The sequence below is a fragment of the Crinia signifera genome, chromosome 4 (assembly GCF_055691185.1).
Source record: "Crinia signifera chromosome 4, ASM5569118v1, whole genome shotgun sequence".
Taxonomy (NCBI): domain Eukaryota; kingdom Metazoa; phylum Chordata; class Amphibia; order Anura; family Myobatrachidae; genus Crinia; species Crinia signifera.
The window spans coordinates 153201004-153214977 of NC_139220.1; the positions used below are offsets into that span (position 1 = coordinate 153201004).

At 40.1% G+C, this 13974-nt stretch overlaps 1 protein-coding gene across 1 annotated transcript in view; it reads right to left on the reverse strand.

Annotated features, from left to right (window-relative positions):
• Positions 1-1731: 1731 nt before the first annotated feature.
• The window catches only part of ASZ1 (ankyrin repeat, SAM and basic leucine zipper domain containing 1), a 126546-nt gene continuing 114303 nt past the window's right edge, over positions 1732-13974 (reverse strand). The window contains exon 13 of the mRNA XM_083182804.1: positions 1732-2285. Within this exon, the coding sequence (XP_083038930.1) occupies positions 2121-2285 (165 nt within the window). The 3' untranslated portion in view covers positions 1732-2120. The remainder of the gene's footprint in view (positions 2286-13974) is intronic.

The window sequence follows — 13974 nt, forward strand, 5'->3', positions numbered from 1 at the left end:
AGGTGCGACCATGCGGAGACCTTTCAGTAGAACTGCATACAAAGTCAAAGTTGCCGGTGCACAAATCAAACTCCCAATTGAATGAATATTGCAATAAAAGTTTGCATTTTTAGCAAGGTTCTTCGCTTATTTTCATATTCACTTCCATCCCTATTGGGCGTTTTATTTCAATGTAATTCATTTCTCACCTTTACTTCACTACTTCAGCTCTCACTACTTTATCTCTCCTTTTGTCTCACTTACTTACCCCTGCTATTTTTAGCAGCTTCTCTCACTAACCTATCCTTACTTTGTTTCACTATATATTTCTTTCAGTCTTGTGTTGCCCTGGGGTCACTCGGCTGCATCGTTTTGGGGTGCCCTGTGCCCTAGATTTTTACCCCCCAAAATGTTAGGGACTTGCCCGACTAATGAGGTCACCTGGACGCGGTGGGCAAGCCGTTACTTATGGCCATAAATAAGCGAAGAACCTCGCTAAAAATGCAAAATTTTATTGCAATATTCATTAAATTGGGAGTTTGATTTGTGCACCGGCAACTTTGACTTTGGGGGGTACTCAATCTAGGATCACAGCTGTCGATCCCTGCCGACAGCCATGATCCTGGCACGTTTGCGGTCAGCCCGAAAGCTGAACGACAGACGGGATTCAATGTCCCGCCTGCCGATTGGCGCAAAGGGGGCGTGGCCACAAAAACGGCCGTGGATTGACGATCTGCGGCCGGGATCGCGACAATCCACGGCCGTTATCGGCAGAACGGGCCCGACAGCTTCTAAAGTCGGGCCCGTTCTGCCGTGATCCCGTTTCAATGCTTTCGCTAAAGACAGCATTGAATAGGGAGCCGCCGCTATTTCCGACGGGGGAACACATTGAATACCCCCCTTTGTATGCATTTCACATTACTTAACAGTTAGACAGATTTAGTCAGAGTGATGAGGACCTCTTTCTATAGAGATGTGTTTGACATCATTAATTTCCTACATAGCATTTAAATGAGCCTCCCATAACTAAACTAGTTTGTGGTGTTAGTTAGTCCATGCTCCTCAAACAATTCAAATCTGTATTGCAGTTTACTACTATTCCCCTCCTTACAGCACTAGCCTTTCCCCTCACATGTACTGTGCTCAGAATCATGTAACTAAATCAGGTTCTTGCCTCCTACAGATCCAGGCAGACTTATTTATGGACATACTTTCTGCTTCTGTGAGATTTAAAATGTCCCCTACATAATAATAAAAAAATTATCACAATAGATTTCAATGTTAAAAGAAGTTTAACATTAATATGGCATCTTTAAAAAAAAAAAAAAAATATGTATACAAGATAATATACAGGATATTTTGACTAGATCAGACATAAGGTGCCCATACAAGTTACAATTATTGTATACAATATCGCATCTCGGTTTTGCGATGAGATAAGATCTAGTACAAAAAGTATGTGCAGCACATACTTTTTGTAGTGGATCTCATCGTAAAACCGAGATGCGTTAAAATACAATTATTGTATACAATATCGCAACGTGTATGGGCACCTATAGACTGTCATTAGTTAGACAAAATTTCAAGTGCATCTAGTCAAAATTGGCCATTAGGCAATATCTCAGTTTGTACGAGGCTTGTGATTTTTTTTTTTTACTGCAATAACTACTTACCTCTTAACACATTTATTTGTTGCAGATGCTGTCTTATTAAATCATTAGACCAATGTTTCCCTATATAATGGAACACCGTTTTATTTGACAAAGCATTTTAATATCCTTGCAATGGTTATTCAGAACAGCACTACAAAATTTGGATACACAACTTTAATGCGCTTTTAAACTACATAAAATAAATGACAAATTCTAAATACTATGGTAAAGCAAATAGTATCAAAGTATTACTTAATGCAGCAATTTTGTAATAACTTATGATTAAGGTGAGAAACTTGTTACAGAAAATTATTGATTGGAAATGTTTTTATACTCCACATGAGAAAATGTGAAATCACACAGTGAAGTAGACAAGATGTCCAAATTACATAAAAATAACATTTGGTTATGTTAGCAAGGTACTGAATTAACAAAAAAAAAATGAAACAAAAAATTCCCTCTAAAACATTATTGCCATGTTAATGTATTTTACAGCACCATTTTATTTCTGTGGCACATATGAACAATGGAGATAAAAAATCCCAAACCTAACACAGTCAGCGTAGTCCTTTTAATCAATTTACCCCATCTCCAACCTAGCTGTTCCTCCAGTGGCGGCACACGGCAGGGGTTGTTTCTTTGACCTTGCTGAAACTGACAGAAAAGTGAACAAATCAGGCATGCTGAAGTGCATAGTCTTTCTTAATAAGTATCAATACATTAAAATGATTAAACAGCAAAAACATAAAAAAAAATAAAAAATCACATAACAGCAAAACTTCCCCACCTAAACACTGTTTAATGAGCTCAGAAAAATGAATTGTTCTACAGTATGCATTCTTACACAGTATATGTGCTTTATACACTTTCACATGAAGACCAATGCTGCCTTAGTCATTGTCCAGATTATCCTATAAATGCTTACTTATGTTTAGAGCTGTTAATGGAGAAGGTCATTACTTAAAGCCTAATTCAGGATTGTATGCACTTGCCTATGCAGATGTGATATTTAAGGCTTCATACTGTTTCCGAAGGGAATGGAAGACTGCGCTAATTAATAATAGATCCCTTCTTGCACCATGAGTGAATATACATGCTCAGACAATGCAGACTGTTTTAATATCATGTAATTTTTTTTATAAATATGAACATGAACAAAGATAGGCGGCCACCTATAGCAATTAATACACAATTAAATCACAATATTGTACACATTAAAAAATGAATATAAAATAAAAAATGGTACTTGTTTCCTAGCACGGCCACAATCGCGGGCATCGTGTGTCATTTTTAGTGGCATACGACGCGACCGACGCGATGCCCCCGATTTTCCCATTGAAATGCATTTAAAAAAGTGGTCAAAATCGCGTAGGTCGCGTCATATGCGGCTAAAAAAGCCTTAAATGGTCCAGACGCGATGCCCACGATTTTCCCATAGGAAACAATGTTAAATGGCTCAATGTACCCGCGATGCCCCCGATTTCTCATAGGGAACAATGTTAAATACCTCAATTTCACCAAATCGTCATAGGGAACAATGGTAAATGGGCCAGAAAGCCCCAAAAACACCCCAGAACAGTGAAATGTCCCCCCAAAAGTACTTTATGCTACCCCACGATCAACGTGAACCTGAAGCGTGGCGAGCGCAGCGAGCCCGCGAGGGGCGATGGTACGCGTCCTCCAACCTTTTCATACCCCCACTATCCACTAGGGCGTGGAGTTGAGAATAGAATAGCGGGGCGAGCGTGGCGAGCCACCGAGCCCGAAGCGTGGCGAGCGCAGCGCGCCCGCGAGGGGCGGCGGTACGCGTCCTCCGACCTTTTCATACCCCCACTATCCACTAGGGCGTGGAGTTGAGAATAGAATAGTGTGGCGAGCGTAGCGAGCCACCGAGCCCGAAGCGTGGCGAGCGCAGCGAACCCCGCGAGGGGACGCGGATACCTTCACAGGTAAACGCGTCCCTTCGCGGGCTTCACAGGTATCCGCGTCCGCTCGCCACGCTTCGGGCTCGGTGGCTCGCTGCACTATTCTATTCTCAACTCCACGCCCTAGTGGATAGTGGGGGTATGAAAAGGTCGGAGGACGCGTACCGCCGCCGCTCGCCACGCTTCGGGTTCGCGTTGATCGTGGGGTGTCGTTAAATACTTTTGGGGGGACATTTCACTGTTCAGGGGTGTTTTGGGGGGTTTATGGACCATTTAACATTGTTCCCTATGATGATTTGGGTAAATTGACCCATTTAACATTGTTTCCTATGGGAAATCAGGGGCATTGCGGCTAAATTGAGGCATTTAACATTGTTCCCTATGGGGAAATCGCGGGCATCGCGTCGCGACCATCGCACCCGATTTTTTTTTAGTGCTTGCGATGGCCGCGATGGCCCCGATTTTTCCTCACGATGCCCACGATCATGATCGTTGTGGCCGTGCTAGGAAACAAGTACCTAAAAAATATATAAAAAAAACCTACATAATGTAAATGTATATTCTTAGTATATGGAACAACAAAACAGTTTCAAATGCTGATGATAGCCACAAGACTTTATAAGAAATGTGTAGATTTCCACACAATTTATATATCCGTATTTAGGGAATGTGAGAGCCAACTTTTACCCGCTGTGATGCCAAGTCACGGTACTCACAGACAGGGAGAATTTAAGGCTTCATACTTGCTAATCATCGTAAGCGAATCTGTGGTCAAGAAAATATAGATACCACTGGGGACATCGCAAAGTTATTAGCAACTGCTTACGCAACACTGACAAACAGGGAAAGCAACATCTTGAGGGCCCCCCTATACCTTACCATCACCCACACTTCCCTCCTTATATGTGCCAATACATATACCAGCTTTAAAGAAAAAATAAATAAATATATATATATATATATATATATATATATTTTTTTTTATCACACACACACACACACACACACACACACACACACACACACACACACACACACACACACACACACACACACACACACACACACACACACACACACACACACACACACACATATATAAACTGCATGGAAAATTAAAAGTAAAAACACTCCTTCACTTCTTACCACGCTGTCACTTGACTTACCATACCATGCAGTGTTTGGTGCAGACTCAGGCTGCTCTACTGCCAATCTGTAGAGGGAGCTGAATTGGACAGTTGTGGCTTACCACCTAAAGTTGACTGTGCTTAATGGTTGGCATTTACTGCTCCCATTAGGTGGCGCAAGACGTGGCGGCAGGTACAGAACTTGAAAGGACCAGTGGCACAGCAAAAAGTATAATGACGCTGTGTCATTGTTTTGCGCAGCAAATAACCAGGACCAGATGACTAGGGAGGGTGGGCAGACTAGGGAACAAAAGAGGGGATAGAGGTGGCAGACTAGGGAACACAAGAGGGGAGGGAGGCGGCAGACTAGGGAACAGTAGAGGGTGGGGAGATGGCAGACTATGGAAGAGAGGAGGGTGGGGAAAAGGCAGACTAGGGAACAGAAGAGGGTGGGGAGAAGGCAGACTAGGGAACAGATGAGGGGTGGGAGACGATAGACTAGGGAACAGAAGAGGGGAGGGAGGCGCCAGATTAGGGAATAGAAAAGGAGGACATAGTGCACTAGGTAACAAAAGGGGGTTACTAGGAACAAGACAGGCCCCAGGTTCCGATGCTATAGAGTGCTGCTTCTGATCCGCTCTTCCTTTCCTCCTGCGTTCTGCAAGGTCCTGACTTCCAAGCAGTCCATAAGCTGGGCTGGCACAGAGACTACAACGCCAAGCAGTACCACACATTTCAATTACGGAAACTACCAGTACTCTCTGGGGTGACGTGGCATCATTAGTGGGGAAGCCCCCCACTCCCTCTCTGCTGCAGGTTAACAACTATATTAAATCACTATTAGCCACAGCCCTATTTTGTGACTCTCAACCTCGGGGCCCCTCTGAAGCTCAGGACAGGAGTACCCTTTGTATCCCCTATCACCAGGCCTGCTGACAGAATAATCAACTCCTCAAATGAGTCTATTGTCATAAAGACCTGCCGTGACAGTAGCGATGCTGCCAGTAAGTTTCCCTGCATACTTGATTGCAGCTGAAGGCAGCCATAACCAACTTGCTTCCATTGCCACCACTCAGATACCTCCCCAAATGTTACTATCCTGTCAATGACTCTGAAGAATCTTAATATGTGTGGCATTGCAAAAGGTAACTTTGTGTGTGTGCAGTGCTATGACAGCACATGTGCAGCCTGCTGATAACCACTCAGTTGTATGAACATAGTGTATGGCGTACAAACAAAGTAGGCCCATGGAACGATAACCGTATTATGCTCACAAAATCACTGGTCAAATACAAATATTTAGGGTTGAGGGCTGTCTTCCTAGAAGACAAGCTTTTGCAAGCCGCCGATTCTTTTCAGATTTGACCCGGAAATAAATTGAACACAAGATGTGCCTAATTTGCAAATTAATAACATTGCCATTTTAAATTTCAGCCTTGGTAAACATAGACCTTAAGCTCTTATATTGCCTTTATTATCTTATATTGTTTTCCAATACCTGTTCAAACCGTACAAGGACAACCAATATACTTTTTCTACCTTGCTATTTGCAGCATAGTATCACACACAACTGTGCACTGCAAAAATCAGACCACCAAACCAAGTGTCTGTAAGTCACACATTTCTTCACAGAACCTGCAATGATGATCATATATGAAGCCACAAGACCATTCCAAAGTTGAGAACTACACAATGACATACCAAGAGGCATCAGATGTGAGCCCATAGCAACATCCCATGTGAAATAGAACTCCAATCTTAGTACATTTCTCCCAGTCTCTTATTTATTCAGAACATTCCTGTAATCTTAGCCAGTCCGGTTACAAAACAGCAGTTTTGTGAAGCAGAAGCTAAGGATGCTTCCAGTATATATTCTACTGACTGCCAGGGCTCAAACGCTTACATTTAGTACATATATTGTTTACTAAATTGTGTTCAGATACTTCCCCCACCAAAGATTGGCGACGTCATCTGTTTTGGAAATAGCAATTGCAATTTAATTCGGAGAGGTTGAGCATACCACTAGTATTAAATTGCACAATGATATTTTAAGCTTAAAAAATAAATTTAAATCAGGAAGTCATTTTTAATAGTATTATTGTAATATTCAGTATACATAATGTTAATGTATGAATTTTAATGGAAATTATTGATTAAAATAGAAATTTTTCACCTCAGTGCGTTCTCTTAATTGATAGTTGTTTATTTAGTATTTTATTCCAGTTATACCCCTTTTCACACAGAAAAATGAAATTTCTGGTTGAAGCCGTTCCCCCCAGGAATTTCATGAAATACACAGGTCATTTTTCTGTGTGAAAGGGTCAGTCCGGATCTTAGGTCGGACAGCGATCAGGGTCTTGAAAAAGTTTCCAGCATACAAGTGGTTACGAAACGCGTTGACGTCAGCAAAACCTAGTGTGAGGTCTCCTGTTTGCCCGACCTAGCTGGACCACGCTACACGCTATTTGCCACGGCTTGCATCGGAAGTGCTGCCGGCTCACCAAGCCCTCCAGCACGGACACCGTGCATTACCCACTCAACATCACGGGTAACTCCAGAACCGGCGCAGCTTTACCAAACCACCGGCTTCCTTCCATCATAGCCGCCCTGGCTGCTTAATTACCAGCGCATCAACCCAACTGGATATCACATCTACTAGGTGAGCCAACTACCACCTTTATTGCTCCCTAACTACACTTTATAAGGAAAATTATGTACAGCTAATGCGTACAGTGCCAACAGACTGCCTCCGAAATTTATTTGCATGTTATATTCACCTGCTAAAAGGACTGGCTCTTTTCATTATAAGTGGTCCACTATTTCCTATTATCTATAATTCATCTCTTTTTACTTTTATAAAAATGTATACAATTTAAGCAGTGTGTCCAATCTTATTCACTCAGCAGATACAATTTATCTAAACCAGCAGCGCATAGTATCACTCTGTTGCAATTTTCGGACAGCGATCAGTCACCGCTGTCTGAAAGCGGTATAATTCTGGGAGCAGCACAGTATTTGGTGTGATATCAAATAATTTATATATTTCGGTCTACTCATTAATATATAGTTACTGGATTTAAATATCTAAAAAACCCATAAAATACACTGCTGCAGCAATGTGGTTAGAATGTTGATGCCACCATTAAAACAAGATTTTTTTCTTCTTCTTCCATATATGAACACTTCCTTTTAGTAAGGATATCAAATTAAACGTGTGCATATAGTATATTTATTTATTAACAGTTTCTTATATAGCGCACACATATTCAGCAGTGCTTTACAGAGTATAGTTAAACATTCACATCAGTCCCCAGTGGAGCTTACAATCTATATTTCTACCATATGTACACGCACACACAGACATTCTAGGGATAATTATCTGACGTAAACCCACGCAAGTATGGGGAGAATATACAAACTCAGCACAGTTAGAGCCATGGTGGGAATGGAACCCATGACCTCAGTGCTGCGAGGCAGTAATGCTAACTATTACACCATCCGTATTGCCCAAAAACATGATAGGAAAGTGTAAACATATACCGATTTCCCTTTTAATGCAGGAATTCCTTCATATAATTTTATGACCTCAATCTATCTGTACATCTTACATTCAGATTGTAATTGTATACGGAAAGTGTTCTACAAAAAAAAAAAAACTTTGTTCGGCATTTGCTGTAGGGGTTACTGGAAGTGCTGACAAATCTTGGAAACAGAGTGTGACAGAACATTTCATGACCAATTACATGGGCTGAATTGTACCAATAAACAAAAAAACAGAGTTAAAAGCATGGACAGCTTGTAATTATAAGAATACAGATGATTAAAATAAAGTAATAAAATTACCCAATATGAACTCTAAACTTCAGTTTTCATTTGTTTTCACAGCAAAAATATATTTTCGTAAATTTGTTATTTATTATAGGATAGGAACTAGGAGACTAATAGGTCATAAAAGTGCAGAGATAGAGTGACATATGCCAGCTGGATATTTTGTAGTTTTTTTTAGTGAATGTTCTAACCCTTTATGTAAGCACTTTCCTTCCTCCAACCTACAAGGATGATTTCCAGATGGGTAAAACTGGCCATACAATTTTGCCGGATTCCGATGCAACAGGCTAAGAGATCGGATAAATTTGGGCAATGCACGATCTGCGCATTGGATCAGACTGTATGCGATATATCGCATGTGATCCTGATGCCCGGGAAGCTCTCAGGCAGTTCAAAGGAAATCTTATGCGACTTCTTCCTCTGAGAAGCACGTTAAGGCAGAATAAGTCTATATAGGCAGTGCTTTCATGGATGTACTGCTGGTTGTCAGACTAGGCGTGACAGGAAAAAAGTTTTCTGCTGGCTTCTAACTGCACATTAGGTGACTGGTAGGTGCAGCACAGTAAAAAGGAATATGTACTACGTGGTACACTAATTGGTTCACATGCTCAGGTGTCAACATTGACACACAAAAAAAGTGGAAAACTCATGTCGACCTTTTGTCACTGTCTACCTTTTTTTCTTTTGCATAGACATCATTGACCTAATGAACCACACTCCAAAGGATTGTTTTCTTACATTATGTAAATAGATATTTTAAATAGTGTGTAGGGCAATTCTGCAAACAAAGAGTGGCAGTTTCAAGCTTTTTTTATTTTTAAAAAACGACTGGTGTGAGAAAGAACTGTACATTTTTAGCATTCATTCTAGAACCCTGTACCTGTCACAGGCAGTTTCTGTTTCCTACCTGGGGTGTCGCTCTCTGCGCTGGTGCTTCTAGCACACACTGGTCTGTATCTTCGCGAGAAGCAATAACCAAAGTTATGTTTCTGAGCGCTTGATAGTATGTGTTTTCTCTATTGCAGCTTCTTTGTTTTAGAGGATAGTCAGTCCTCACAAAAAAGAAAAATCCAGAAAATATGCAAATGGGAGTACTTCATAAGCATAAAAAGCACCGCTAGACAATTTTTAAAATAAACACTTTTAATACACAATAATATAATACAGGAAAATAATACCACAATGATAAAAGGCACAGTAATAATTGAAATTGGTCTGAGGTTTTAGAGCAGCCACATGGGTCTGGGGACATATATAGTAGCCATATTTTCCAGTTGTATATGGAGGGATAAAGGGGCATCTCCGGAGGTTTTGATATATTTACCAGGCTGGTCGCCACAAGTTGGATGAAAAGGTTATCCTTAGATGTATGCAGTCCGAATGCAATCCTTGTGAAAATTCCGCAATCAGCCGTACTGGTATAATGCAGTTCCTCTAAAAGAGAATAGTCCACCTTTAGAGTAGATAACGTCCTCCTTGTATGGAATGAATCCTAGGCAAGTCCCCAGATTGGTCTTTCAGATCCAATGGCATGTTTAATTTTAAAATTCTCTAGCGCTGCTTTTTATGCTTATGGGGTACTACCATTAGCATATTTTCTTGATTTTTCTGTATCTTAGTGAGCTGATACAGACCAGAGTGTGCCAGAAGCACCAATGCAGAAAACAATACCCAAGACAGGAAACATAACCTGCCTGTGCTGTGACAGGTGCAGGGTGCTATAACGAACACTACATTTTAATATGATTTATTTTTCATCATTGGTGTATAGACTCAAAAGGTAAATTGGTCAACATAGATACCGGACCCATGTCCAACACATACATACCAGAACATTATGACCAGATCAATAGCCTTACTTTTATCACAACACAAGAGTCCACTGCTCAGCAAAATACAGCCAAAACCAACATATACACCCTAGTTCAAAACGCTTCCTGCCTAGCATTACAGATTTGCACCAAGTAGAAAGTTATATTTCACCGAAGAGAGGCCATATTCCCACCAGTCAAAAAAAAAAGGAATACAGATATGTTATATACCATGCTGATTAATTTAATAAGATAAGAATTTATTGTCATTGCAACACAATAAAAAAAATTGTAAAACAACAAAATTATAATCTTGGTCACAGAAACAAGAACAAATTAACAATTTTGGTTAAAATCGGTAACGGCAGCTGGGAAGAAGCTATTTTTCAAACGTGAGGTTCTAGATCGAATACACCTTAACCGTTTATTAGATGGTAAGAAAGAGTAGGCATGATTATAAGGGTGGTGGCTATCCTGCATTATACTGTTCCTTTTTCGCCTAATAATATTTATATAAATGTCTTCCATGGAAGATACATCTTGGCCAATAATGGCCTCTGCAGTGTGTATCACCCGATTCAGTTTTTTTATATCTTTGTTTGTGCTATTTCCGAACCACACTGTAATGCAATATGACAGGATACTCTCAATAACACATTTATAAAACCTAATCAAATTCTCCTGAGAGAAATTGGCTGCTCTAAGCTTCCTCCAAAAAAAAAAAAAAAATAGGCGCTGCTGAGCCTTCTTAGCCATCACTGAAATATTGGAGGACCAAGTTAAAGTGTGTGAGATAATGACCCCTAGCAACTTAAACTCCGTCACCCTCTCTACCTCCAAGTTATCAATAAGTAGAGGCTCTAACTTAGATGTCCTACCTCTTCTAAAGTCGATAATAATTTATTGTTTTGGTCAGATTTAACAATAGATTATTTTCACTGCCCCAGTTTACTAAGGAATTGACTTCCTCTCTATAAGCAGTCTCCTCCCCATTCGTAATAAGTCCTACCACCGTAGTATCATCGGCAAACTTAATTATAAGATTTGTGTCCGCCTGCGGACAACAATCTTAAGTAAATAAGGAAAATAATAATGGGCTCAATACGCAGCCTTGGGGAGTGCCTGTACTAATCCTCAGAACTGTGGACACACAGTCTCCGAGTTTAATATGTCGAGGCCTATTTATCAAAAAATCTAAGATCCAGTTGCATAACATAACTGAAAAGCCTAAGCTCCGCAGTTTAGTTACCAAGATATTAGGGAGAATTGTATTAAACGCGGAGCTATAATCAATAAAAAGCAACCTAACATATGTGTTTGGCTTTTCGAAGTGCGAAAGTGAGGAGTGGATAACGGACAACAGCGCATCTTCCGTAGATCTTTTGGGCTTATAAGCGTATTGGCCGTTATCAAATCCAACAGGAAGATGTCTTTTAATGTGTACTAAAACTAATATTTCAAAACACTTCATAATGAGGGGGGGTCAAGGCTATTGGGCGAAAGTTATTAAGACTTTCTATTTTCGTTTTCTTTGGAATAGGGACAATAGTGGTGGATTTGAAAATTTCGGGAACAATACCGGTTAGTAATGACACATTAAAAATGTATGTGAAAATAGTGGCTAATTCGCCAGCACAACCCTTCAGGACCCTGCCCGGAATTCCATCTGGGCTGGCAGCTTTCCTGGCATTTACACCCAACAAACCTTTTCTCACCTCGTGTTCCTCAAAAGAGAATATAGATTCATCTCCTATAACAAGGGGAATTTACATGCGATCGACCTATTGTCCCTGTCAAATCTAGCATAAAATTGGCTTAGATCATCTACCAACGATGTCTTAGCCATATCGGAGAAGGGGCTGCTCTCCTTATAGTTAGTCAAAATGTGAATACCCTTCCACATGCTTCTAGAATCGTGATCATTCCTAAACTGCTGTTCAATTTTTGCAGAATATTCCTTTTTGGCTTTACAAATTCCCTTCCTTAAGAGAGTTCTAGATTCCCGGTACACAACCAAATCCCCTCCTCTAAAGGCCTGGTCCCTACTATGTAGTAAAGAACGCACTTCACCATTCATCCACGGCTTATTGTTAGAGAATTGTTTAACACATTTCTGAACAGTGACATTACTGATGCACCACTTAATATAAGACAATATGGTAGAAGCCAGAGAGTCCACGTCTACTAACGAGTCCTTAGTGGATTCCTGAATGAATAAATTCCAATCCGTATTAGAATCTGTGTGCGACTCAGTCACTAAATATGCATATGAAGAGCTACAATGTAGCAGAGGCAGATTTTCTGCTCCATATACAGTCACACACACACACACACACACACACACAAGTCGTATATAACATTAATCAGGACAGTCTCTCCCTGTGTTTTAGTTGCATAGCATTGCAACGAAGATGCATTTACTGTTAAAAAATAAATAAAGACACCCAACATTAGTTATACAGGAACTGGCTGCTCACTTGAGAATGGCATCTCGTGCTGTATAGGGATTTATGTGTACATAGAGAAGAAGCCAAAATCATAACAGCTTTTTTGTCGCACACAGTGAAGCACAACTAATTAAACTGTTCAACCTAGCAATGGCAATTTGCTATAACTACATTTACATAGTAACATAGTTATTAATGCTGAAAAAAGACATTCGTCCATCGAGTTCAACCTATCTGACTTGTAACTACTGACTTGAGTAAGTCATATCTATAGGATTCCCTTAGTGGCCAAAATGTATCTAGTTTTTATTTAAATTCATTAACAGTAGTTGCTGTAATCACCCCCCGCCGGCAACAAGTTTCAGAATGTTACTGCTCTAATGGTGAAGAATCCTCTTCTTAATTCAGTAAGGTGGTTCACCATTCGCTGCAATAAGCTGTGCTCTATCTGTACATCTGTCTTTCATATTGTAAAAAGCAAAAGCAAAACACTGGCAAACAAAGAAAAAAAAAAAAAAGACCAAAAACCCCCATTAGTCCTCTTGCTAGAAACATATATTCATTGTTCACTGTTGATTACCCAAACAGTTTCTTGAATGCACTCATTTTAAAGGCATATGGAATCTGAAAGTATAAAACCCAAACAGCAAAGAATCTGTAAGCTTGGCCAGTGCAAGATTCGATAAATCAAGTATCTGCGTTTCTGAATTAGATTCCTGGGTTTTATTATTTTTGGAAATGTTAGTTTAGCTTTTGCAGTTTACATTTCCTAAGAAAGAGATGAAAACTTCTTCCGTTACAGCCTGTGTGGGCTTAGTTAATAAATTTTCTTCTGCTATTCTTTGTATTTATTTTCTTAACCAAAAGGTCACAGGAATGTCTTATTTGCAGTACAATATTTATAACCTCCCATTATCCCTAATGTATTTTTTCATACTCATTTCAATACAGAATTACAGGATACCGTGATGTTAACCTCTCTTACTGTTTGACTTCCACATGGCATCATTCAGTAACAGATTCCTTTGTGACACTGGTGCTCCATTTACTGAATCCTATCCTGTCACACTTTTTCCTGCAGCCCATTACTCAAAGTGACCCTTCCTGACAAGAGCTTGTCATTATGTTGTTGGTTTGGAAGTGAATGATTTGGTGCTAACACCTATTCCTAACACTCCCACCGCATTTACACATTTTTCAAATAA